The sequence below is a fragment of the Rhodamnia argentea genome, chromosome 5, assembly GCF_020921035.1.
Source record: "Rhodamnia argentea isolate NSW1041297 chromosome 5, ASM2092103v1, whole genome shotgun sequence".
Lineage (NCBI taxonomy): Eukaryota > Viridiplantae > Streptophyta > Magnoliopsida > Myrtales > Myrtaceae > Rhodamnia > Rhodamnia argentea.
The window spans coordinates 25505910-25533401 of NC_063154.1; the positions used below are offsets into that span (position 1 = coordinate 25505910).

At 40.3% G+C, this 27492-nt stretch overlaps 1 protein-coding gene across 1 annotated transcript; it reads right to left on the minus strand.

The window, feature by feature from the left end:
- Positions 1-388: 388 nt before the first annotated feature.
- Positions 389-27297, minus strand: LOC125315271. The gene is made up of 12 exons (XM_048279723.1): positions 27224-27297; positions 26802-26970; positions 26642-26704; positions 26412-26517; positions 26153-26257; positions 25985-26061; positions 25770-25884; positions 24906-24978; positions 24505-24696; positions 24032-24152; positions 515-666; positions 389-401 (listed from the first exon to the last, which is right to left on the minus strand). The coding sequence occupies exons 1-12, from the start codon at positions 27295-27297 to the stop codon at positions 389-391; spliced, it is 1260 nt and encodes a 419-aa protein (XP_048135680.1).
- Positions 27298-27492: the final 195 nt, after the last annotated feature.

Consider the following 27492-nt stretch of genomic DNA (forward strand, 5'->3'; position numbering starts at 1 on the left):
CGACATGTCAGAGAACCATTCTGTGCTACCGTACATCTTCAATGATTCCAGGAGACAACAATGGAGTTTACGGTGCCAAGCCTATCCAGTAAGCACCAACAAGCGATAACATTAGAATGAAATTGTCCTCTTTCTTTGTCAAATGCACAATCACATGTTTGGAGTTCGTCAGGTTATAGACTTCCGAGCTAATTTACATTGACCAGGTGTCACAGTTGATTGACGATATAAATAGGAAAACCTATCAAGCAGTTACTCCTCAAGCAAATTCCTTTCCTTTTTTTTTTAAATGGATGGAGAATACATACTTCTGTAGAGGTCATCTGGTGACAGAACCTTGAAGAAGATACAAGGCTCTGTTTCGAACCTGCACAGCATGAAGGCGTCTTTAGAGACGAGATCTTTAAAAGCAGGCAAAAATGGCATCAGCAACGCATAACATACCTTTGCCGCATATGATCTCAAATCTGTGCTGGTAATTAGACAGGAACAGTTCCTCAGATAAAGACCCCACATTTCCCTGATGACTGCTTTATCTTCTAAAGTTGAGTTGAACAAGAGCCAATTCTCTGCTAAAACCAAATAAATGTACATTCTGAAAAGATCACAACCTTTTTCTTTCACATTAATGGATATGAGCGAAGTCAGGATTTCTTCATCTGCAACCTGAAGAAAAGTACCAGAGTAGTAAATGGGAAGATTCCAATGGCCAGAAGCACACGAGATAGAATGTGATATAAACAATTTGGTGCCACCATGGTGCCATCCACCGCAGCCTCCTGAGTTTTGTTTTTCCAAAGATTATATGGTTGAAATGACAATGAGCGAAGAAACATCACACAGCACAGACATTTAATATCAAACCCGATATGCATTTAGGAAGACATCAATGATATCATGTCTATCCTACCAAACCATATTATATGTTAAAATTTCAATGTGCAGATAAAGCATCTAAAACATGCTCAAGATCTAAACTATCTTTTGCTGGTTTGTCAACTAGACAAGTTTGAACAACCTTTATTTAATGATATTCGTCTTCAGTACCTGTATTTGTTGCCTCACAAGAAAACTAGGAACAAAAGCAGACTAGAATGCATCTGCAACCAATCTGCAATTTTTCATCATGCTGAACATTTATATGCAGGCATGACAATGAAAAGCAAATGCAATAAGGTTGTCTTTGAGCTTCTTCTAAAGCACATTACAATCAAAATGACAAATAGATAGGGCTAATTAAAGAGCTGTGTCGCTATTTACTCATCGAAGCATGTTGGCTGCAGATATTAAAGAAGAAAGGCGGCCTGCCTCATGATCGAGGAAACTTGCAAGCAACCGATAGGCAACTTCACTTCTGAGGCACTTGCTACGAGCATCAATGCCAGAAATGCACTCAACAGCACGCAAGCAGTTCAGGTCCATAGATAACCTGCATAAAAAGGCAAAGTGTAAAAAGGTCAGAACTGTGTATGAAGGCAATCAACATAATACAGAGGTCAGAGAGTTAGAACAGCCATTATCAACCCCCAAACCGTTTTTCATTTAAACAATAAAGCCAAAGCGAGGTATTGGCTTCACGTCTAAACAATAAGAGCAAGAGATACTTAAAAAACAAGCAAACTAGGCATGAATGCGTGATTGAACCGGAGAGGACGTCTTAAGAGGAGGAAGATGCAAAATGAGATTCTGTTACATACGATCTTCCACATTTTTCCTTACTGAAAGAATAAATCTAACTATTTGACCTAGAAAGAATAGTAGAGCAGTGGCCAGTAACTTGCTAGCAAGAGATTTAGCTACTTTCTTGTAGCTGGTGCTCCATTCCTCATGGGTAAAGTAACTGATTACTGATAACAAACATTCATACAGAAGCATTGAAAGGCCTTCAAGTCGGCGGTCTAGAAACAGACAAATCAACACTTTAGTTAATTCTTCGGCTTCTGAAGTTGAAAACATAGGCCATTTACTCCTGAAAAAGAAATGAAATGCAAGCTCAAATAAGAAAATAATATCATCAAGATCAACTATTAAAATCTATTTGATGGCCCAAAAATATGGGTTAAAAACTATTTGCTAGATTTCCCAGTTACTTGTTTTCAAGAATGTAAAGACCCTTGTCACACTAAACATATGGCTTCTAGAAATGACTGACTCGGATGAGAATCCAGAATGACTGACCTTACTTGACAAGAAGCAGCCACAAATTTGATCCAAGCTCGAATATTCAAAGATGGGCCAGCATGCTTGGAATCTGGATAGAGATACTTGCAAAAAACTATTAAACTAAAGATCATATGTCCATATTTAGTAAATAAACTAATGATTGAAGTTGCAATCACATACATGCAAAGGCATCTAGTAGAGAAGATAAATAAGTCGGTCAATAGGAGAAATATGACTTTGCTTCAGAAGAGAAAAGCTAATATCTAAACAAATTTGAACTCTTGACATCCTCATCTAGCATTCTTCTTCTGATAGAAGCACCAGCAAAAACAATCCACAACCCTCTAACTTTGGGATAAGAATAGGAGGAATGCCATATCTTTTGTATGCGGTCACTTGAGCGCCATAACTTTTTTTTTTTTTTTTGCTTACTTAAGTGCTTGTAAAATTGATCATTTGAGTGTTATTTCGGGCAAATCGTCTTAAGTGGATTTTTATTTAATTTTTTATATTGACGTGGACATTTTTAATTATTTCTTGTCTTTTTTTTTTTTTTTTTTTTTTTTTTACTTTTTTCCTTTGCTAGTGAGGGTCACAGGCAACTCTCACCGGCAGTGAAGGCCTGGGGCGAGGACCTTCGTCCGAGGGCCTTTGTGGCCGCAAGCGAGGGTGCAAAGGACCTCGCTAGAATGGGCAAGGGTCGCTTGTCCATGGCCAACGGGGCCACAAAGGCCTTGCCCAAGGCCATCGCGGCCTTGCTAGATTTGGGTGAGGCTGCCTTGCCCAGGGCCGGTGGGACCACAATGGCCTCGCCCTGCACGAGGTTAAGGATAGACATGTCGACTATTTCGTCCGACTATGCAATGAACCTAAACTTTGGAGCTTACCCATATCAACAGATCGTGCGTCAGATAAGAACAACATGAATCCATATATGCTAAGGGCTCTTTCCAGTTCAGAATATGTAGGGAGCCAGTCTATTTTGATGGGTGCAGAAGTTCCCTAATAAGCAAAGGCCAGGAACAAGGAGAACAATCAATAAGCACAAATCTTAACATTGAACACGAGAAATTTGCTTGTTGTCAAGAAGAAGCAGTAATTCAACCTCATTTTTGCCTGAGAGTGCATCGCACCAAAGATCGCACGCCAGAGTTCTCAATCTCTCTTTTGATGCAAACATCACTGACAGAGGAAGATCTCCAGATATATTAAAGAACAAGACGCAGAACCGGATATTTGCAGGATCTTAAAGTATGTAAAGATATAAACTCACATAAATGGAAAGTCCATTTTGCAAGAGCCATTTCAAGATGACCACTTAATGTTATGAGCTTGGATAACCAACCATTGACCAGGAGTCCTTCCAAAAAGTCGGATTCTGCACCAGTGTAAAATCTACCATAAACATCTTTTCCCTCACCTCACTATCCGAACCCAAAATTGCTGAATCAACTTGTGGACGCAGCTGACCCAGATTCGAGAAAAATGCCATTCACTGAACGCAGCTGCAGAATGGAAAACAACAAGAGTACCTTCTGGTTTACTGACTTCCACCAATGAATTATGTTTGCTATGACCAAGAGACTGGAAAGTAGCACAGCTACCAAGCTCAGGTAAAACTACAGCTGGTGGACTTTTCTGAAATAGAGAGGAACCAAGCATTATTGATTATGCCACTATGTCCTATAGCATCAACAACCTATTGATATTTTGAACAAAAAGGGCATAAGTACATTGATGTTAGATAATGCAAGAACGAGAAACCTGAACTCCAAAAACTTGCAGTCCCCACTGGGATAATTCATCTTCACCACCCATTTCCTTCATCTGCACAAATAAAGAGTATAACCGTCACACATCCCGACTCAATCCAAAAGTTGAAGATGATACTAAGATGCACGGGAGGGGAAAAAGATCCATCCACCTGTTTTTGATACTGATCAAGGGTATGGGACAAAGTTGCTTCTCTGGCGTCATCTTCCTCGTAGGAGTCATGCTTTAGCACCCTTTTCCGTTTCGCCGCTCCCTCAACACGTTTCCCTTTCTCTTTATAGAAGTCGCTCAACAGATCATCCAAGCCAATGACCTTCTTACTGCTCGAGGCGATGATATTATTAGGACATATATGATCCGACCCATGAAAGCTAAACTGTAACTTAATATAGCATGCCATAATCATACTACGCATCAAGTGCATCAGACGCAACAACTTGACCCATAGAGGTCCGTACTGAATAAAGCTAGTCGCTCGCCGTACCCTCATCGAGTGGATTACAAGAATTCGAAACACAAACTCAGAGCTGATAAAAAGAATATCAAAAGGAGAAATTATGGGGTGGGAGAAAGGACCTTTTCTTGGCAGGAGCGGAAACGAGCGGATCTCCCAACTCGAATTCAAGTCGAGAACCAAACTCGGACTCCATGGCAGAAAAATGAGACCACCCCAACAAGACCGCCGCTGCTCTTGGTGCCCTTTTCTTCGTTCACTCCAAATGAACCGAGGCCACTTTGAGAAGATACACAGTAAATGGGCCGGGCCCACAGATTCTTCGCTACGGTGACAATTTGATAAAAATTCGCCTGCCATCACTTCTCTCTCCATGGTCGTTTTCTTTTCTTTCATTTGTTTGATGGCTGATTTAATTTCAGATTTGGATCCAACTATTTAAATTGTAGTTAAAAAATTTTGATAGCTAGGTGATGAAGAATCTGCTGGACTTTCAATGGGTGCTTGGTGTTTCATATGGCTGGTTGTTTTTGCCTGTGTAGTAAAGTTCCTTATCGGCTTTACGCGATGGTCACGTCAGGCAGTCCTGGAACGAGCCAAAGCCAGTGCATGGCTTGGAAAAAAGGCGATGGTTAAGGCTTCATTTGCTTCCGGTGTTGTATCAGCGGCCATTGGAGATGTCGGCACTTTGTGGGAAAGATGTCACACCTTCTAGAGTAGATGCACTTGCTGGAGAAAAGATGGTTCTGGTGTGACTGTGTTCTTAAGGTAGGAAAGTATACGTCCCCGTGGCTATACCAGAGATGTGAGCATGTATGTCACTTCATGCTATGTGAAGATATGTCATTGATAATGTTATGAAGAACTTTCTGGGTGCAAGGACTGAGGATACAAAATTATTTGGCTGGGGCTATTCAGCTGATGGTAGGTCAGGAAAGATTGGAGGTCTACGTTGGAATCTACTGCCAGTATGTCTGCCAGAGAAATACAGGGTCTAAGTTCAGCCAAAGAAGTTGCAGAGGAGCGGGTCTTAGAAGGCATGGACAAGGAGAAAGATATGCCAATATTATTGGAACCTTGTTTAGTTGAAGAGCTGAGCGGTGTTGAAGTTTCGGACATTGCATGTGGGCTTGACCATTCCGTAGTTCTTAGCATTAAGTAAGAGTTTTCCTCATTTTTCTCTTCTTAAGTACATTGAGTTGAGAGCAGGATGAGCCGACAATTGAGCACAAATTACTTAGTGAGGGTGGCCTCTGCCAACTGGCTTAAGAGTTAGCTTCATTTAATTTTTATCCACATTCTTCACTTTAGATGAATGTTGATCTTGGATGGTGTCTAACAGGAAAGGGTATGTCCCATATCGATAACATCAGGTCTTGGCTATTCCTTAGCAATTTGCAAGTATGCATCATTGGATGCAGCCTCAGAATCCTCGAAAAAAGTTGTTATCCTGGGGATGGAATCAAAGCTGTCAGCTTGATAGGCCAGGGCCCGAGAACCTTCTGCTGGTGGTCGACGGATTAGCAGGGGAATGTCCAGTGTCAGTTTCGGGAGGGCGCGTACATTCTATTGCTCTCACGTCCAAGAGACAGGCATGGGTATGGGGCTGCGGCAGAAATGGAAGACTTGGATTGGGAAGCTCCAAAGACGAGACCGAGCCAACTTTCTTAAGACACTTTAGAAGGTCTGGAAGTTCTACAGGTTGTGTCAGGTCTTGATCATAGTCTAATCCTTGGAGCTGAATGATCTTTAGTTTGAATGAGTAGCTTAATAACGTGGCTAGTAGTTTCTGTCTTGTCCTGCTCGGCGTCTCCGCTATGGAATTGTCTAGCTAACTCGTTACCTATAAGAGCGGAAGTTGCATTTGAAGCCCCGCGGGAAGTTACACCTTAGCAGACATTGTCTCCCTTCCGATTCCTGATCTTCGAGACAAGAAGAATGAAGAGACAAAGAAAATATGTGTAAACCCTTGATCCAATCCCGTGGCCATGGACACGGACTATCTTCTGACATATGCTCGGCGGATCTTAATGTTTGCATATCTATTACTCGCAGCTGCACACATTTCGCTTTCACGTGCATGCTGATCCTTGCAGAAAGTCCTCATGTCCATTCCAAGCTGAAAGAAATTTTCTTGACACTATTCTTTTGTTAGCAAGAACATTTGATCTGTGCTTGGCGTGGCGGCGATCTACCACTTCCATTTTGAATTGGTGGTCATGGGATGGTGGGTACTCTTGTTTGAATCCATGGTTGCGCCGACCATAAGAATCCGATTTGAAGGGGACAGAAAAGGGCAGCGATCAACCGTTTCAATATTTTAGCAAAACTAAAGAGGGGACACATAAAAGGGTTGTGAGGGTCCACTTGAGTTTTATCGTAATCTATTCATATGTTTTGTGACTGTATAATTTGATAATGTTTTAGAAGTGCGTAAGTTCTCATTGTAGAGATCTTACCTCGCAATGGTGAATTATTGATCCTTTTAATTCTATTCAGTGTAGTGCTTCTTTTAGTATTTTTAAATTTTCTTTTTTCATTATCAACTATATTTGTTTACATGCGTCCGCAGTTTTTACTAATTTCAGGATGGAAAGGAGAAGCAGGCAGGTCCTGTTGTGCAACTTAACCTAATACACTTGCTAGCAGATTTTGTGTGCTCCTATTTGCAAGTCTGAAGCTGTGGATACAATACTCTAACTTTTGCTTGAAAGTTTAGAACAAGGCGGTGCTGCAACTCTTGATTTACTGGGGATTCATTTACAGACCTCTCATTCAGAGAGCTTACTTGCTCGTATGTAATTGCAATTTTACCCATAAGTTTGCTTTATAAGACTGCAAGGTTCCCTTAATAGCCTAGTTTCTCAAGCTTTTCTTCTGCCTTTTGCTGCTGCTGCTTGATGATTTGTCTCATATAGGGAGTTTAGGCTTTGAGAAGTCTTCTCGTGAGACCATGGTTTTGATGATGGTTGACACCTAATTTTGTCGATCAAGCTAGATTTTTCTTATAAAATATTAAAAAGGCCAAAATAGAAAAAAAAAAAAAAACAATTAAGACAAGAATATATAAGTAGGCAATTTTCTTTTCTTAAAAATAAAAAATGAAAGGAAAAGAATAGCCGGCGAACCGGACCGCAAACCAGCCCTCGGATCGGCCTGCAGACTGAACCGCAAAGGGCCCAGCCTGACCCTTCTTTTTCTCACTGGTTCAGCCAATCCCATCCCACTAACGTTCACTTCCTCCCTCAAGTACACTTCACTCATTCCATCTCCTCGCTATCACTGGACATCACTTCTTTCTAGAGGTGTCAATATGGGTCTTTGACCATTTTTTATTCACTCGGATCTAGATATGAGCGGTTCTCGATCCGATCCAATTCTCATAAAAAATTGAGAACTGGACTAGTGGTCCCGATTCCCATTTTTCGGAACCGCGGACCAAACTGGCCATCCTCGAAACCGGGAACCGGACCGGACCATGGATCCGGTCTGGTTCCGGGGCCGCTCCAAGGAACCTGTGTTCGTAAAAAAATTATGTATTTGTAACGTTAAAATCTCAATAGCAATTCAATAACATTTCACGATATTTGATGGGGATGGACGCATTATGGGCAATGCATTGGACAGTAACATTCGAAGCTCAAAAAAGAAAGCAAACCCTAAGCCTAAACAAGTAAACATTAGGTTTACTTTTAAAAAAAAGACTGGTCCGATTCGGTCCTAGGCCCTAAAATCGGGAACCGGATCACCCGGTCACCGATTCTAATTTTAGGAACCAGTAATCGGACCGTGTCCTTCTAAAATCGAGAACCGGACTATCGGTCCCTTTCCGGGCGGTCTTTTTTGCTCATCGCTATTTGGGTCAAATATGGGTTCAGCAAATTTTAAAAATGAGTCAAAATGTGGGTCTAAGCTTGCGAAGCCTATTCAAATATGAGTCTTAACTCAATTCATTTTCGGCCCATGGCTTGCAACTTTCCAACCATCACTTGTAAATAGGCCTCAAGTATGTTAATTTTATTTTTTTTTATTTTTATAAGTAAAAGAAAAAAATTAAATTAAGAAATGTAAAAACTTTTTTTCGACCCACTGCCGCGATCGCCGTCTCTGGCCTCGGGAGAAAAACGAAAATAAAAATAAATAAAACAATAATTTTCTTAAAAATAAATAATAATTGTAAAAAAACTAATTTTAAAAAAAAAGAAATTAATTGGTTCTAAAAAAATTAAAAAATTTTAAAAAAATTCAATTGCATGAAAGTGTTTTAACAATAGCATTTTTCTTAATAAATTGTACGAAACAACTCTTTCATGATTTACTTAAATATCAAAGTATTTAAGTAATACTAGTCGAGTGGGGTATAAGTTGGGTTGGGTATGAATCGTTAGATTTGTACTATATGAAAATGGGTCAAGGCGAGTTAAATGGGTTAATATGGATCGAACCATATATCGACTCAAATCAAACCTGACCTGACCCAATCCATCTGTTTGCCACCTCTACTTCCTTCACCACCAAATCTCACCCACTCCACTATTCTCACGTTCGCATTACCTCCAGTCGTCCTCTCACTTACGATCACTCATCTCTTCGCCCACCACCATCACTTCCCTCATCTGCTCTCATGTACACACGCAAGAAAGTAGAAGGAGAACAAAGAGGGAACGAACAGGGGGAGAGAAAACAGAGGGAGAAGGAGAGAAAAATTGCAATTTTCGCGAACTTCCGGCTAAAACTAGCCAAAACTCTCAAATAGAGAGTGAAAGTACACTCCAAGTCCAAGATATTTACAACCATAGTTTGTACGTCCCCTATGGATGTCGGGAAGCCCTCCAAAAGCCTCCCTGTTGAACTATCATATGCTACTCGTGGGTCAAGGTAAAGGCCTGAAATTTTTTCCGGATGTTGGGTGGCTGGTCACCGGTGAGGAATAGAGAGAGCTTTTAAGGAAAATGAGGGACATCTGAGGCAAACCGTCACTTTTGGGTTAAACTATAATACACCTAGTTTAAGAAGGTATCGTCAATGTGGCAAAATGCAATCCGAGATTATGCTTTTGGATGCAAACATAACACCTTCGCGGTCGGTTTTCTTCCTTGCAGAACTCCTATTCCAGAGTTGAGGAGACCAACTTTGTGCGACTTTAGGAGGCAATTTCTTGGTTTCTTTGGCTAAGAACCGCGTGACGCAGAAAATAGGAAGCCAGGTAAGCATCACAGATTTATATTTTTGCTCAATTCTAACAAGGGCTTGACCATAGAAAAGCTTGAGAAAAACCTACGAGCCTGCGTTATGCAGTGGCCTGTCCCTGCCTACTCCTCGGGGATGCACTCAATGATCATGAGTGATGCCTATGTCTCTCTGTCTACCTAGCGGGTGCCATGGTTGCCCGAACCCAATGAACCCCTGTGGGACGAGTGGCTCCCATGTTCCCGTGGTGCACCCCATGGTGAAAGTGGAGTTCCATGTCACGGACAACGACGTGTTCGGGGCCGAGCTCATTAGGGTCGTGGGGATCCCAATGGCTAAGATCATGTGCGCCAACATGATCAATGACTGGTTCCCGCGGCAACTTCGGGAGCTCCCTCAAGCTCTACTCAGAACTTCACATCTCCATTCAATTCAGGCCGGTCAATGACAACCCCTTCTACAAGGATGGTGTTGGGGCTAGGCCCAACTATGCGGGTGTCCCAAACACATACTTTCCACGTAGGAAAGGTGGGGATGTCACGTTGTACCAAGATGCTCATGTCCTTAAGGGCAAGCTGCCTCAGATTTTGCTTGATGATGGAAAGATTTAGGAGCAATGCAAGTGTGGGAGGACGGGTGCCATGCCATTTTGGAGGCCCACCACTTGATCTTCATCATTGGTTGGTCCATTTATCATCCTGTGAGGCTTGTGGGAGAGCCCACAAGAGAATTGCCCAATGGAGGAGAGCTTTCTTTGGGGGAGCTCCCGAAGTACAAGTCCGAGGAAAGTGTCCGAGCGGTCGTGCTCATTTGGGATGACGAGACTTCACACGACATGTTCCTCTTGGAAACGGTATGCTTAACCGTCTCATATGTAATTAAGCATTGCTAGAATATGGAAATGTCCTCATGGTTTTAGGGATGATCGGAATACTGCTGGGTCGAGAACTCCTATTCCAGAGTTGAGGAGACCAACTTTGTGAGACTTTAGGAGGCAATTTCTTGGTTTCTTTGGCTAAGAACCGCGTGACGCAGAAAATAGGAAGCCAGGTAAGCATCACAGATTTATATTTTTGCTCAATTCTGACAAGGGCTTGACCATAGAAAAGCTTGAGAAAAACCTAAGGATTATCGGTTTATTAATGGTGCACAGGATGGACTAATCGCTCTTTCTTTCGGCTAGCCTTCACAAAAAACAATGGGAGGATATGTTATGTAGTGGCTTTTTTTCTTGAATGAGTATCCTAATCTATGGTGCAACCCAACGTTTCGCCAAATTTCAAATCCATGCTTTTTTGTTACAGAAAATCTGTACGTTTAATAACTTAGGAAAGATAGTTCTTTATTGAGATCTCTCCTCATTGAGACTCGGCATGTGCCATGTCGTCACGTAGGATGGTGTGATGCAAACACATGACGAAGAGACGAAGAAGTTTTTCTGTCATTCTGGCATCCGCTATGTGCTCACTCCTCGTTATGCAAGCACCAAACTTAACATTTTCAAGCAACTGTTATGTATCTTTAGATGTTTAGGTCAATTCGTAATCAAAATCTCACCGTTAGATTGCATAAAAAGCACTACTTTTGTTTTATATTACCTGATTATTCCAATCGGGTACAATTTCATAGAAAATGTATGCCTTTCATCAGACAATCTACCAAAGTTTATTGATCTGTCTCATGCTGTCCTAGATGCATATCATATGTTTTCTGTCCTAATAACATGCATTTAGGACAGTTCTAATATAGTTCATGGCGCTATTCATCAACAATAAGTGGTTTCTGACTCCGGCATCTTGCAGATAGACAAATTAGGGTGCCATGCATGGAATCTACATGTCCTACGCCTCCAATATCTTTTTTTTTTTTTGGTTCTATATAAAGAGGAAGCCGCTTTAAATAAGTAAATTATGGATTCATGAAATATCTGAGTACCCTCAACGATGGGGTAAGACACAAGTCAAAACACCGGATGGGTGATCCGGACATGAGATTATCGACACCAGCAATGTACGGAGTCCACACAATCATGTCTACGCATTAGTGGCTAACCCAAGATGAGGAAGTGCCTGTGATCTTTTGCGCAATTAACTACAATACTATTCGTTTTCTAGCTAAGGGTTAAAAATTGGGGTTCTTGCATATCTAATAGATATAATAACACAGTTAGTGGAATAGATGAACTTTTCACGAGCGGCATTAATAACCGTGTGAGCATCAGTTTTCAAGGTAGATTATTACGTTTATGTACAGTCATAGGATAATCAAGGTGTTAATTCTCTAAAAAAAATTCAATTTTAGTTTTTTATTTAATTCTTCTCTGAACTTTTTTATTTTGTGTAAAGAAATCTACAATCTTCACTCTAGTCCTAAACCTGCCCATGGGTAAAAAAAATCACCACTATATATTTCTTTTGTACTTTTGAGTACAAAAGACATGCATCCTCAGTCAATCCCAAACTCCCCGGCGAGTTGACTAAGGAGATCAAGGAGTTCAACATCATAAAGTAAACCATAAGTTGATAGCAGCTATTTCGCCGATTATTTCTACTCTCTTTTCAGGTTTATTGTCAATGAAATCTTCACAAAGCAAGTATTGTCTAGAGAAAGAAGAGAGAGATCTTGTAAATCGCTAATATTAAGAAGAGGAGCGATTTTCAGTTCGGTTTGGTTTGATTAAAATGAACTGAACCGGAAAAAGACAATTTATTTTTCCACCATCTGAACCGAAAACCAAACCAAGCCGAACCGAAATGCGTGAAATCTTTGGTTCAATCAGGTTTTCACTTCGGGTTTTCAGCTTGGTTTTGTCACCCCCATCTGTGACCATGACGTAGGTAATTAGTCCATTAAATAAGAAATATAACATATAGAAACAATTCAAGAATTTCTAGAATGCCAACGGTAAATTTAATAAAGCCAAAGTTACTGGTACAACCAAGGAAAAAGTGTTTATTTCATGAACTTTCTTAAGTTGGTAAAAGTGTTCATCACAGCGAGTTCGATAAGCACCAGAAGCAAATTTCCTCCATAACCACATCTCGCTATATTTCTACTTCTCCAGAACAAAACTAAAAATGAACCACATTATTCTCCAGAAACAAAGTAACTAGAGTTTGCGGGCCAATCTAGATGCAACCAGAAGCCTAAAGGATGCTATTGGTGGAAACGAGAATTTCCTTTTCACCTTTTTCTCTTCAACTGATCATCCTGATCAGCATGATCATCCTCTATTTCCAAATCCGGCAGATCTCCCAACCGCTGCAAGGTTTTTTGAAGGAGAAGATTCATCTCCTTTTGTATGTTTACTCCATAATCCTTGTCGGTCAACTCCCACAACTTCTCTTCAATAGGGTCATAGATCTTCTGCACTATGAAACCTGGGCTCTGTTTTCGATCAGGGATTTGCTTGTGAGCTGGAATGTAGTGGACGAGACACTTGTGCATCACAGATTCTAGGGGAACGTCGTTTTGATGGAAACTATAAAAGAGTTTCCTAATGTCAAGCGACTGCCGACTCCCCCCACCTCCCTTTATCTTTGCCTCTTCAGGTCTGTAGAGCCAGCGCGCAGTGACCATCATGCTTCCGTTTGTCGTTTGTATAATATCCTATATATATAATCACATGATGGGTAACCAAATATTGCTCGTGAAAACATAATAGCAACCATGGGTACAAACTTTTCTACGACAATTGTAAAAGAAACAAAGTTTTTACAAGATAATAAAGAGAGAAGGCATTATTTAAAAAAAAAAAAACAACCAACCACCATAACTCACCACCTGTAGAACTCCTTGATACAAAAGCATCACGAATACTTATTGCATCGTAGAAGAGTGATATGTTTGATATTGTTCAAGATTTTGTGTTTTTGTTCAACATGGTGTCGTCCATCAGAACTTCCTATGCTAACTCACAATGATAACCATTCGGAAGGAAAGTGGAGAAAATTAAATTGGATTAGCATGTTCACTAATACTTTTCACGTAACTCGGAATGAGATTTCTGAGCCCAAAGAGGCAATGTACAAAAATGGATAGTTACCTTGATAATAGCCACATACGGTTTATGACCTGTTTCAGCGGGATTCAGAAGTACAGTATCCTCCTGAATGATAGCCACAATACGAAAAGAAGAAAAGTTAAACTAAAGTCTGAAGAAGTAGGAAAGTAAGGACTTCCAACTTTGCTTAAAGGCAAGAGGTGAAGATTCTTTTTCCAAAGAGGATCATAACGTTAAGTTGTCTAAGCATTTATCCTGGATTAGATCCTATGGAAAAGGAGATGGATTTCAATTGCCAATTCATTGGGAAAAGACTCACGAGCTTATATTGATCTCCCTTGTAAATGCACGCAATGTAATGGCTTTTCCTCGCCATCGCCTTGCCGGAAAACTTCACCGGCTTGCCAACCGGCTTTGCATCCTCACCGGCTTCCTCCTCCTCTTCCTCTTCCTCTTCCTTCACGTTCTTTGCACTCTTCTCCTCTTGCCCACCCTCCTGATCAGCCTCGGGTTCACATCCGTCTCCATCCTCATCCTTGTCCTCATCCACAAGCTTCACCGGCTTCCGCCGCTTGCTCTTGGACCCATCCTCGCCCTCCACGTGATTCTTCGAGGAGCAACCGACTGGCTTCAAAGGATGCGGCTTGTCCTCCTCGTCATTGCTCCTCGGCAACTGTTTGAGCGTCGGATTCTTCGTCATGGTGTCGGATGGACAATTTATTTTGCTTGGACTAGACAATTTATTTGTGAGGAGATGTTTAACGACCCTGATTAAGATCATTTAGTACCCCAAGTTAACATCAATAGTAATTACAGATACTGATTAATATACAAGACAGAAATAAATAAGATTACCGAGTGAACCAGTACAGTTGTCATAGAGGAAGCATAATTAGATCGTGTTAATTGGCTTAATTAAATCATCCAAAATTACGGACGAAAGTCTAACTCTCAGAACAACTAAAAAGCATGTCCATGATCAAAGTAAAAGTGAAATCATTGAGACAATCACGAAATGACTAGAACAAGAACATCTCAACAGCGCTGAAATTGCTTCGAATTAGACAATGTACATGGTGATTTCCTCCCCAAACCATATCAAGGAGACCAAATACAGCCTACAACTGCGCAATATTTTGGAACGAGGATATATATGTATTCTAATCGTAAATTACGCCAGCAGAAAAAAGAAACTACGGAATGTTACAAACAAACAAAACAAACAAATGAAACCGGTCAAGGCAGTTTTCGTATTGGGTCGGATATGTCGCATTTTAGCCCGCTTCTTACTTAGATGACTGACATTGAAGAGATAGGGGATAGAGTGCGAACAGAACGTGACACGACCCCTCATCAGCACCTACACTAAACCGTTGAGCAAGGAAGGTCACGATTGAATGTCTAGGTGCTTATACGGGTCTAACATACTACTTGGATTTCCATACTTACAACAACTAACATTCATGAAGAGCGTTGCTATGAGAGTGTAATTTTTTTTTTTTCAAATTCTCGGTCTCGAAGACAAGCTCTAATTTCACAGCAAAATAGGGATGAATAGAAAAGGAAAATAAAGAAAAGATAGAAATTTAAGCCCCGAGATACTTTGGGTCCTTTTAAGTGGACACTAATAAAGACACTTACAAATTGTCCGTTGTTAATGATACCATGAAATGAGGTTTTCGTCAATTTCATTTGTTTTGTCTAAACACGCTAAATGAATTACTACGACTCCATCACTTCATTGCAAAAACCCCATTTTTCCATCCAACGTAGTGTACACGCAAGGTAGCTTATCCTACCCAAAGTCCTCTTGGCTCTTACCCCTCGCTAAACACAAACCCAGAGTAGCACCTACCTCTTCTATTAGTGGTTAAGCATGCACGCGCGTTTCAATTAAATGCAACCAAAATCCAATTAGTGTTAATTGTACGTTGATATAGATTGTTCTTCGGACAAAAAATTTCTACATCCGAACGCAGGGGTAGAAACCTAACTGCACCTGCTCAGCCATCGATGGTAAAAAAGAGATCAATTGACGACAAAACAATGGGAGAAATGGAGACCACACGAACACCTGAGATTGTGAATAAAACTCGAATGTGCAGAGGGTGTGCACTCAACTCGATGATTCCAATTTACATCCTCTCCAGTCCCGCCATTGAACACCACAGAGTACGTGGAACATCAACAAGTCTTGGTTAGCAAACGGAAGCAAAGGGGCGATGGTGGTAATGGTGCAAGATAAAACTGCGATTCCCACTTCTCAGTTGCGAAGCAAGGGAAAACAGTGTTCCTCGGACTATCCAATGATAGGAAAAAGAAGGATGGTGCTGAGGAAAGTAGAACTTGGGATGGACGGCCGATTATCTCTTGTAATGCTCGGCCATGGAAGCTTAGAGATTTTGGGGAGAGAGAGAGAGAGCTGGTTCAGAGAGATATCTCCATATCCTCCCTCGGCCCTTTTAAAATAATAAAGTTTGTTTTTCAGTTCTCTACATTTTCGAGCTTTGACTTTCAATGGCGTCTGATTTGTTAGACCACAAGGATTTTCTCGGGAAAATCTGTTGCTGTTGGTAACAACTTCTTCTTCTTCTTCTTCTTCTTCTTTAATAATGAACTTGGTAAAATCTTAGTTAGAACTGTAACTTCAAATAAATGAACTAACTTCTACTTAGCATTCGTATAAATCTCAGTGTTCGCGTTTCGTTTTCTCTAACTACGTTGTTGATTTGAATTCTAGTCTAGCTTCCCTATTCGATTTTCACCTGCTGCCGCTGGTGAAAAATTTCATGTAATTTGTGGAAAAATCGATCACGCGGTTCATGTCTTTATTATGCTAATTTTCCTCAATTATTGTCACCCAATTGGTATAAAAAATCAAATTAGAAATCTCACCTTGCTCCTTTTATTTGGAGTTGACCTTTCACACTCTTCGATATGCTTCGATTGCTTCCTTTATTGTTCCACTCAACGCATCATCAAACTCAGCAAAAAGGGTGACTAAAATTCATTTGTCAACAGAGACCAATAAAAGCTTCATCATTCATCCTCATTTTTTCCATTTCACTGTTTTTTGTTTACGAGTTGCTTTGTCAAAAGAAAGCGACACAGGACTTCAAGACTAGCCTTTTGATCTGCGCTCAGCCCAAATTAGATTTTTATTTTTTAAATTCAACTCAGGAAACAAATGTCAACCAAATATCGGACATGAACAAAAAATGTACACCAGCTCAGCAATTAACATGCGGCTTTCCATTCTACAAATTTAAGGAAAGGGGTGGTTATGACTTATGACCTCTTAATTCATGGGTCCTTCACATGCGTAGAAGGGATCAGCACCTCACTTTGGACTTGGGAAACATTTGGGCACTTGCATTTGGGCGAGAAGCAGGAGGATTCACTCGATCGACGCCTTTGCATAGTAATTTTTTTAAAAAGGGACGTCTATTCGAATTATGTCGAGAAAGAACAGTGGTGCAATCGAAAATATTAGAAGAAATTCTTAGTATCATATATTAAAACCGATTGGATTACAACGAAAGTATAATTACTATTTTGAAAACTATTCCCCACACTTCCGATCGGAACCTAACTTTTGGCAAAGCAATGGCGATCATTATTTAATTGATAATGAATAATTGCCAACTCAACAAAATCAACAAAGCTTGCATGTGGAAGTACTGTTAGCGGTCTGTCCTAAGAACTAATCAAGGTTGATATTCTAATATTAGTTGTGGATTAGGTTGTGTCGAAAAACGACATTCACTATACTTAGGTAGTCATAATGTGTTGCTAGAGACCGCTTATGACTTGTGGGCTAAAAAGAGTTTTGAGCACACTGCTAATGTTTAGTGAACCTACATGGTCGCACACAATAGGAAATTGAGTTCATATTTTCTCTGCGCCTTGATCTACTTAAGAAGTAGATTTTAATTTATTCTCCTATTTTAAATATTTACGCGATCATGAATGTTATGAGATAACGATTAAACGCACGATTGGAGATAGACGGTTTGGCGCGCCCGAATCGCTCGACATCACTTCTTTTTTTACGCGTAAATATTGAGGCTATATATAAACAATTATAATCCCTTGAGATAGAGGGGAAAAAAAATCCTAAACCCGAAGGAGAAAAAGACAGAGAATCATTCTCTGTTTTTAGATATTTGAGAGAGTCCCAAAGATCAAAGGCAATTAAGTAAGATGAGCTCCAAGATCTGTAAGCTAGTACTTGGATAGTTGGAGACTTCGGTTCGTGTGTGTGGATACCGGTAGAGGCACAATACTTGGGGAGTTAATCCAGACACAACCGATCGTCAATTTATCTTCGATCTGTAAAATGTACATCTTAAACTTCTATTTATTTCAATATACGCATGGGTCTTGTCTAGGGTTTTGGTTTATAAATATATTCCGCTGTGTTTTGACAATCCCGAAACCCCTTCAAGTACAAAATATCTTCTTTAGTAATTGTTTTCAAATTTTAGATTGTACCGACTGAAAATTTCTGATGGAGTGTGTTTCATTTTGCAATAGTAAAAATTTATCTATTACCAAATAAACATTAGCACAATCGGAAGAGAGAGAGAGAGAGAGAGAGAGAGAGAGAGAGAGAGAGATTTGGGTCGCCATCACAACAAAGTTTAGGCGGTACAATAAGTCTCGTCCTTATCCTGGCAAAAGCAAAAATGCATCTCAAAATCGACAGTAAGTCTCCTCGCGATGTATTGGCACAAACTTCTCATGCCCGCAGCTCGAGTCGCTTCACGTTTGAAGTCAACGGCATCACATAACGATTATTGTGATTTTGTGGTCTTCTGATGGGATGGTTCCTTCGGGGCATGACACACCTTATGGCAAGTTCATTTCATCGTTCTTCTTCATATTTTCAAATAACATGTTTCCTAAAATTACTATAAACACCCATGACACAACCAGCATTGTCTTGAATGTCGAATTTTGTTTCTTTAGCTTTGTCGCATCTTGTTTGACACATTTCAGTTGTGCCTTGAGAGCTCTAACTTCAGCGTCCATCGAATTGGCATCATCCTCATTATGCCTTGACACTGGTCTTTTTTCCGACATTGCTAAGCTTGATCTTGTATTTCCCTAATATTGTATTTCGGACAGCCGTGATATCTTCAGCCTTGATTCTCCTTCATCCTTACTATTTGCAGAGGACATTTCAAGCCTCAATAACAAAACACATGTATCGGGGGACCGATGTCATCGATTGTGACTAATTCACTAATGTCTTCATGGATTGTGATGATTGTAGCGGGACAGTGATTTGTGCTTTCAGAATCAACACCAGTCGGAGCATTCCTAACCTGCATAGATGTAAAGATGTAGTATATTCACCATATCAGTGAATTTTAATGTACAGACGAAGGAACATAGATGTAAAGATGTAGTATATTCGCCATATCAGTGAATTTTAATGTACAAACGAAGGAACGTACACGACAATCAGAATGATACTGCCTTCTGATGGATAACCAACAGTAAAGAAAGAAGTTCCACAATTGAAAAGCTAGACCAACTATGAGAAAGCAATTGTTTGCTGCCTCTGCTATGATTCTTAGAATATTATCGACAATAATCTAGCACTGAAATGAACAAACGAGAAGCAAATCCAGCGCATAAATCAAAATGTTGCCACGCCTTGCCCTGCTCAGTAATGTACTATCGTAAGCAGGTTAAAAAAGGAGCAATGCAAAGCAATGACAAATCAAAATGTGGTCGATCATCAAACTTAAAAAAGAAGAGCAAGGCAAATCAATGATAAATTTCTACAGCCAGCCACAAATCCAGCAAAGTAATGAATAAATCCAGCCACAAATCCTACCAAAACCATGACCAATAATAGGAACCAGGGGAATTTCAAGCAAAGACAGTATGGGCACTTAACTATAAAAGCATCTAGCGAGCGTTGGGCGAAGGCCTTTGGCAAGCGTCAAGCGAGCATCGAGCCAATCAGGACCAAGGCGTCAGGTGAGCGTCGTATGAAGGCAGCGAGCGTTGGATGAAGGCGTCGTCGGACGAGCATCGGACGAAGGCGTCGTCAAGCAATGTCAAGATCTGGGGAAAAAATTTGGGAAGATCTCAATTTGGGAAAAGTACGTCGGGAAAGTCTCTTTAATTTTTATTTTTTTATTTTTTAAATTTTTTTAGAAACTCCAAGCGGCCATGTCAACCGGTAGCGTCCGCCGGTGCTGACTAGGATTCCACATCAGATTTTTCCGATCATCAATGGCCGGATGGACAAACTTGGCACAATTGTAAAAAATTTAGGACTGAACCAGCGAAAAAATAAGTTTAAGAATAAATTAACACAATTTTAATAGATTTAACACTGTTTTAGTAATTTTCCCTTGTTTTTCATTGGAAAACGCGGTCGATCTATTTTCGCTATTTAGCTAGGGAAGTGAAGACAGTTTTCTTTCCTCCTATTTTCATAGTTTTCAGTCTAGAATGGAAACGAGGTTTTGGTCAATTTCATTTGTTGAACTTGTATATATGCGTGTTTCAAGTAAACGCGATCAAAATTATATGAGTGTTAATTGTAGGTTGATATAGGTTCTTCGCACAAAAAAAGACTACATCCGAACACGAGTATAAACCTAATTGCACCTGCTGAGTCACGTTAAGCACCCGTTGTCTAAAGTGCACCGAACATCAGCTAGCAATATATGAACTCCTCTTTCTCTAAAACTACTAAGTGTACCCAAGTTGTCACATGTTTGCTAAAAAAAATTGCCTAAACATCCAGAAGTGAGTTTGTCAACAAGGTTGCGCATGATAACACTTTTGGAAGTGGATTTCTGCTCAAGAAGTGCTTTTGGAGCAGAATCCGTTTGGTAATGTAACTTTTGAATTAGAAATCCGTTTGGCAAAAAATTTTACTTCTGAAAGAAATTTCTATTTATGAAGTTATTTTTTCCCAATTTGAGAAGTTAAAAAAATAGCTTCTCCAACTCAAGAAGTACTTCTTACCTCATCCTCTTTTCGATCATACCGAGCTATTCCGTTCTGTCTACACACCGCAAAAGCGTGAATGCTCCCCATGATTGCCGGAGGGCCCCCTCCAACCCCCCCCAAAAAAAAAGAAAAAATATTAACACGTTAAAGCATAGTGCAAAGGGGTTTACTAATTAAAATATATATTTTTAAAAATTTGGCAATAATTAAAAAAAAGGGTTAATGGAATAATAAAGAAAATGGAGCAAAAAGGGTGGAAGCACAAGGTGGGTGGCGAACGTGAGATGGAGATTTGATTAGTATTAGACTTGGGGGCGTGAGAGTTTGCAATCCCGTGGCTCGCATGTGCGATGCATTCTCTCTTACCCAACATATACATAAATTGAAGAGAGAGAGAGAGAGAGAGAGAGAGAGAGAGAGAGAAATTGGAAAACGACAGATGACCACGAAACCGAAAAAATGTTTTTTTTTTTTTTTTTGGCTTCGTCTCTTGTGTGACACAATTATTCAATTTAAGTACCGTCTAATGCGTGTATGTCTCTTAAAAAATTGTATGTTCTTTTCGTTTTGATCAATAATAGAGCACGCCGGCCGGATTGCGGAAAACATAACTTGGCATTTACGGGAGCTTTAAAGTTGTGAATTGTTCATCCAATAAGCAATTAACGAGGACACCTAAACGGTTTGCAATAAACGGTTTGTACGACGTGCTCGCTCGTAGCGCGAAATTGGTGTGGCTACCTGAGGAGCTCAAGAGTGGCGGAGAACGTATTTTACGCTACCCTTGCGTCGTGTGTTAGTGACGGGTAAATCTATAACAAGTAAAACCAATGGCAAATGAATGGACGACACAGTGGTTTTGTGAACAAAAATTCTCCATAACAGAATCACCATAGAGAATTCAAGACACCAAATTATTCAGGTCAAAATCAGCAGCATCACAATAAAAGCATTGGCCAACAGACATATGCGCATTCAAACTGACCAAAACACCAAATGCAGCTTCTAAGTCAGTGTCATTACCGTGAAATCCCAATCCATCCACTTCTACTAACAATGGCAATTCATAGCAGGCAAACGCAGATTGACGTGTCGAACATGCTCCAAAATTTTAGAGATCATATTCATCAAACTAAATATTCAAGAATCACATTGCATATTGAGCTAAAGTTCGGAGATCACATTTGTCAAATTAAAAGTACATGGATCATATTGCTCGTTAGGGCAAAATTCAAGGACCATTTACGTCATCATCCCAAAAATGAATTGAAAAATATTTTTTTAAAAATAATGATTTCTTATATCGCTTGACATAATTAACCAATCGAAAATAATTTCACATTGACAAAAACTTATATTTAAATATTTTTATAGACTTTTTGACTTTTATAATAGATATAAACAATCATTTTTAAAAAAACATTTTTAAATTATCCACTTTTCGCAAAAACAATGGACGTTTGTGCTCATCGCAATTTAATTTCACTATTTAATCTTGGCTTCATGTGTCCGGTCCATTTTAGTTTTTGATTGTCTCACGAAAGTACATCTTTTAAGTGTGCTACTACGACCTAGACAGCATTTCACATCTTTACAACTAAATCGTATCCAGTTCTTCAAACACGTAGTAATCGCGAAAAACTTCTCGAATCGTGCCTTTTCTCCAGGACCCCGATCCAGGGGCTATCCCTTCACTATGCAAATTCTTAGCATGAGTAATTGAACCGTTCATCTCTCAATCGAATCTATCGGCACATCTTGCTGAACAAACGAGTCTGATTTGTACGAGTGAGGATCACAGGAATGCCCCTCCAGGGTCAAACCATACAAAACTTTACCATCAATGTACAGAGAGGGAGCAAAACAGAATCAACAATGTTCTTCCAGCAAACGAGTTTGCGAAACCGACTGCTCGGGTCTCCAAATGATGACCAACCAAACACCCAAACCGTAAGAAGGCACGCTAACAGTTGGGTTCACCGGACCCACAACTCCCCAGCAATTGCACTGGCTCAAGAATAATAGATCGACTTTCAAGTGCTAGCTCGCCCCTCCCGCTCTAGCAAATCCAAAGATATTTAAATGCGGATGATAAAGACAGACCTATAGTTCCCCTGAACATCGGTGCAGATTCCTGAAGCACCGAGAGAAAAGCAACATGTCAGAGAACCATTCTGTGCTACCGTACATGTTCAATGATTCCAGGAGACAACAATGGAGTTTACGGTGCCAAGCCTATCCAGTAAGCACCAACAAGCGATAACATTAGAATGAAATTGTGCTCTTTCTTTGTCAAATGCACAATCACATGTTTGGAGTTCGTCAGGTTATAGACTTCCGAGCTAATTTACATTGTCCAAGTGTCACAGTTGATCGACGATATAAATAGGAAAACCTATCAAGCAGTTACTCCTCAAGCAAATTCCTTTCCTTTTTTTTTTAAATGGATGGAGAATACATACTTCTGTAGAGGTCATCTGGTGACAGAACCTTGAAGAAGATACAAGGCTCTGTTTCGAACCTGCACAGCATGAAGGCGTCTTTAGAGACGAGATCTTTAAAAGCAGGCAAAAATGGCATCAGCAACGCATAACATACCTTTGCCGCATACGATCTCAAATCTGTGCTGGTAATTAGACAGGAACAGTTCCGCAGATAAAGATCCCACATTTCCCTGATCACTGCTTTATCTTCTAAAGTTGAGTTGAACAAGAGCCAATTCTCCGCTAAAACCAAATAAATGTACATTCTGAAAAGATCACAACCTTTTTCTTTCACATTGATGGATATGAGCGAAGCCAGGATTTTTTCATCTGCAGCCTGAAGAAAAGTACCAGACTAGTAAATGGGAAGATTCTAATGGCCAGAAGCACATGAGATAGAATGTGAATGCAATGTTTTCTATAAACAATTTGGTGCCACCATGGTGCCATCTGCCGCTGCCTCCTGAGTTTTGGTTGTTTTTCCAAAGATTATATGGTTGAAATGACAATGAATGAAGAAATATCTCACTGCACAGACATTTTATATATGCATTTAGGAAGACATTAATGATATCATGTCTATCCTACCAAACCATTTTATCTGTTAAAATTTCAATGTGCAGATAAAGCGTCTAAAACATGCTCATGATCTACACTATCTTTTGCTGATTTGTCAACTAGACAAGTTTGAACGACCTTTATTTAATGATATACGTATTCAGTACCTGCATTTGTTGTCTTACAAGAAAACTAGGAACAAAAGCAGAATAGAATGCATCTGCAACCAATCTGCATTTTTTCATCATGCTCAACATATGTATGCAGGCATGACAATGAAAAGCAAATGCAATAAGGTTGTCTTTGAGCTTCTTCTAAAGCACATTACAATCAAAATGACAAATAGATAGGGCAAAAAAAAGAGCTGTCGCTATTTACTCATCAAAGCATGTTGGGTGCAGATATTAAAGAAGAAAGGCGGCCTGCCTTATGATCGAGGAAATTTACAAGCATCCGATAGGCAACTTCACTTCTGAGGCACTTGCTACGAGCATCAATGCCAGAAATGCACTCAACAGCACGCAAGCAGTTCAGGTCCATAGATAACCTGCATAAAAACGTAGAGTGTCAAAAGGTCAGAACTGTGTACAAAGGCAAACAACATAATACAGAGGTCAGAGAGTTAGAACAGCCATTATCAATCACCAAATTGTTTTTCATTGAAAAAGTAAAGCCAAAGCAAGGTATTGGCTTCATGTCTAAACAATAAGAGCAAGAGATACTTAAAAAACAAGCAAACTAGGCATGAAGCCGTGATTGATTGAACCAGAGAGGACATCTTAAGAGGAGGAAGATGCAAAATGAGACTCTGTTACATACGATCTTCCACATTTTTCCTTACTGAAAGAATAAATCTAACTATTCGGCCTAGAAAGAAGAGTAGAGCAGTGGCCAGTAACCTGCTAGCAAGAGATTTCGCTACTTTCTTGCAGCTGGTGCTCCATTCCTCATGGGTAAAGTAACTGATTACTGATAACAAACATTCATACAGAAGCATTGAAAGGCCTTCAAGTTGGCGGTCTAGAAACAGACAAATCAACACTTCAGTTAATTCTTCGGCTTCTGAAGTTGAAAAAATAGGCCATTTACTCCTGAAAAAGAAATGAAATGCAAGCTCTAATAAGAAAATAATATCATCAAGATAAACTATTAAAATCTATTTGATGGCCCAAAAATACGGGTTAAAAACTATTTGCTACATTTCCCAGTTTCTTGTTTTCAAGAATGTAAAGACCCCTGTCACGCTTAACATATGGCTTCTAGAAATGACTGACTCAGATGAGAATCCAGAATGACTGACCTTACTTGACAAGAAGCGGCCACAAATTTGATCCAAGCTCGAATATTCAAAGATGGGCCAGCATGCTTGGAATCTGGATAAAGATACCTGCAAATAACTATTAAATACTAAAGATCATATGTCCATATTTAGTAAATAAACTAATGATTTAAGTTGCAATTACATACATGTAAAGGCATCTAGCAGAGAAGATAAATAAGTCGGTCAATGGGAGAAATATGACTTTGCTTCGGAAGAGAAAAGCTAATGTCTAAACAAATTTGAACTCTTGACATCCTCGTCGAGCAATCTTCTTCTGATAGAAGCGCCAGCAAAAACAATCCACAACCCTCTTAACTTTGGGATAAGAATAGAAAGAGTACCATAACTTTTGTATGGCAGTCACTTGAGCACCATAACCTTTTTTTTTTCCGCTTACTTAAATGCCTGTAAAATTGATCATTTGAGTGTTATTTCGGGCAAATAGTCCTACATGGATTTTTATTTAATTTTCTATATTGACGCGGATACTTTTAATTATTTCTTGTCCTTTTTTTTTTTTTTTTTGCTTTTTTCTTTGCTAGTGAGGGTCACCAGCAACCCTCGCCGGCAGCGAAGGCCTGGGGCAAGGACCTTCGTCTGAGTGCCTTTGTGGCCACATATGAGGGTGCAAAGGACCTCGCCAGACTGGACAAGGGTCGCTTGTCCGTGGCCGGCAGGGCCACAAAGGCCTTGCCCAAGGCCATCGTGGCCTCGCTAGATCTGGGTGAGGCCGCCTCACCCGCGGCCGGTGGGACCACAATGACCTCTCCCTAGGCGAAGCTAAGGGTAGACATGTTGACTATTTCGTCCGACTATGCAATGAGCCTAAACTTAGGAGCTTACCCATATCAACAGATCCTGCATCAGATAAGACGAACACGAATCCATATATGCTAAGGGCTCTTTCCAGTTCAGAATATGTAGGGAGCCAGTCTATTTTGATGGGTGCAGAAGTTCCCTAATCAGCAAAGGCCAGGAACAACGAGAACAATCAACAAGCACAAATCTTAACATTGAGCACGAGAAATTTGCTTGATGTCAAGAAGCAGTAAGTCAACCTCATTTTTGCCTGAGAGTACGTCGCACCAGAGATCGCATGCCGAAGTTCTCAATCTCTTTTCTGATGCAAACATCACTGACAGAGGAAGATATCCAGATATATTAAAGAGCAAGACGCAGGACCGGATATTTGCAGGATGTTAAAGTATGTAAATATATAAACTCACATAAATGGAAAGTCCATTTTGCAAGAGCCATTTCAAGATGACCACTAAATGTTATGAGCTTGGATAACCAACCATTCACCAGGAGTCCTTCCAAAAAGTCGGATTCTGCACCAGTGCAAAATCCACCATAAACATCTTTTTCCTCACCTCACTATCCGAATCCAAAATTGCTGTATCAACTAGTGAACGCAGCTGACCTAGATTCTAGAAAAATGCCATTCACTGAATGCAGCTGCAGAATGGAAAGCAACAAGAGTACCTTCTCGTTTACTGACTTCCACCAATGAATTATGTTTGCTATGACCAAGAGCCTGGAAAGTAGCACAGCTACCGAGCTCAGGTAAAACTACAGCTGGTGGATTTTTCTGAAATAGAGAGGAACCAAGCATTATTGATTATGCCACTATGTGCTAGCATCAACACCCTATTGATATTGTGAACAAAAAGCGCATAAGTACATTGATGTTAGATAATGCGAAAACGAGAAACCTGAACTCCAAAAACTTGCAGTCCCCAGTGGGATAATTCATCTTCACCACCCATTTCCTTCATCTGCACAAATAGAGAGCATAACCGTCACACATCCGGACTCAATCCAAAAGTTGAAAATGATCCTAAGATGCACAAGAGGGGAAAAAGATCCATCCACCTGTTTTTGATACTGATCAAGGGTATGGGACAAAGTTGCTTCTCTGGCGTCATCTTCCTCGTCGGAGTCATGCTTTAGCACCCTTTTCCGTTTCGCCGCTCCCGCGACACGCTTCCCTTTCTCTTTATAGAAGTCGCTCAACAGATCATCCAAGCCAATGACCTTCTTCCTGCTCGAGGCCATGATATTATTAGGACATATATGATCTGACCCATGAAAGCTAAACTGCAACTTAATAGCATGCCATAATCATACTACGCATCCAGTGCATCAGACGTAACAACTTGACCCAAAGAGGTCCGCACTGAATAAAGCTAGTCGCTCGCCCTACCCTCATCGAGTGGATAACAAGAATTCGAAACACAAACTCAGCGCTGATAAAAGAATATCAAAAGGGGAACTTATGGGGTGGGAGAAAGGACCTTTTCTTGGCAGGAGCGGAAACGAGCGGATCTTCCAACTCGAAGTCAAGCCGAGAACCAAACTCGGACTCCATGGCAGAGAAATGAGACCACCCCAACAAGACCGCCGCTGCTCTTGGTGCCCTTTTCTTCGTTCACTCCAAATGAACCGAGGCCACTTTGAGAAGATACACAGTAAATGGGCCGGGCCCACAGATTCTTCGCTACGGTGACAATTTGATAAAAATTGCCTGCCGTCACTTCTCTCTCCAAGGTCGTTTTCTTTTCTT

Coding starts and splice junctions, on each gene's coding strand:
- LOC125315271 (XM_048279723.1), bottom strand. CDS start 27,297: ATGGAGTCCGAGTTTGGTTCTCGGCTTGACTTCGAGTTGGAAGATCCG. Junction 26,518..26,641: donor TGCAAGTTTTTGGAGTTCAG/GTTTCTCGTTTT, acceptor TCTCTATTTCAG/AAAAATCCACCAGCTGTAGT. Junction 25,885..25,984: donor TACTCTCAGGCAAAAATGAG/GTTGACTTACTG, acceptor TTTGCTGATTAG/GGAACTTCTGCACCCATCAA.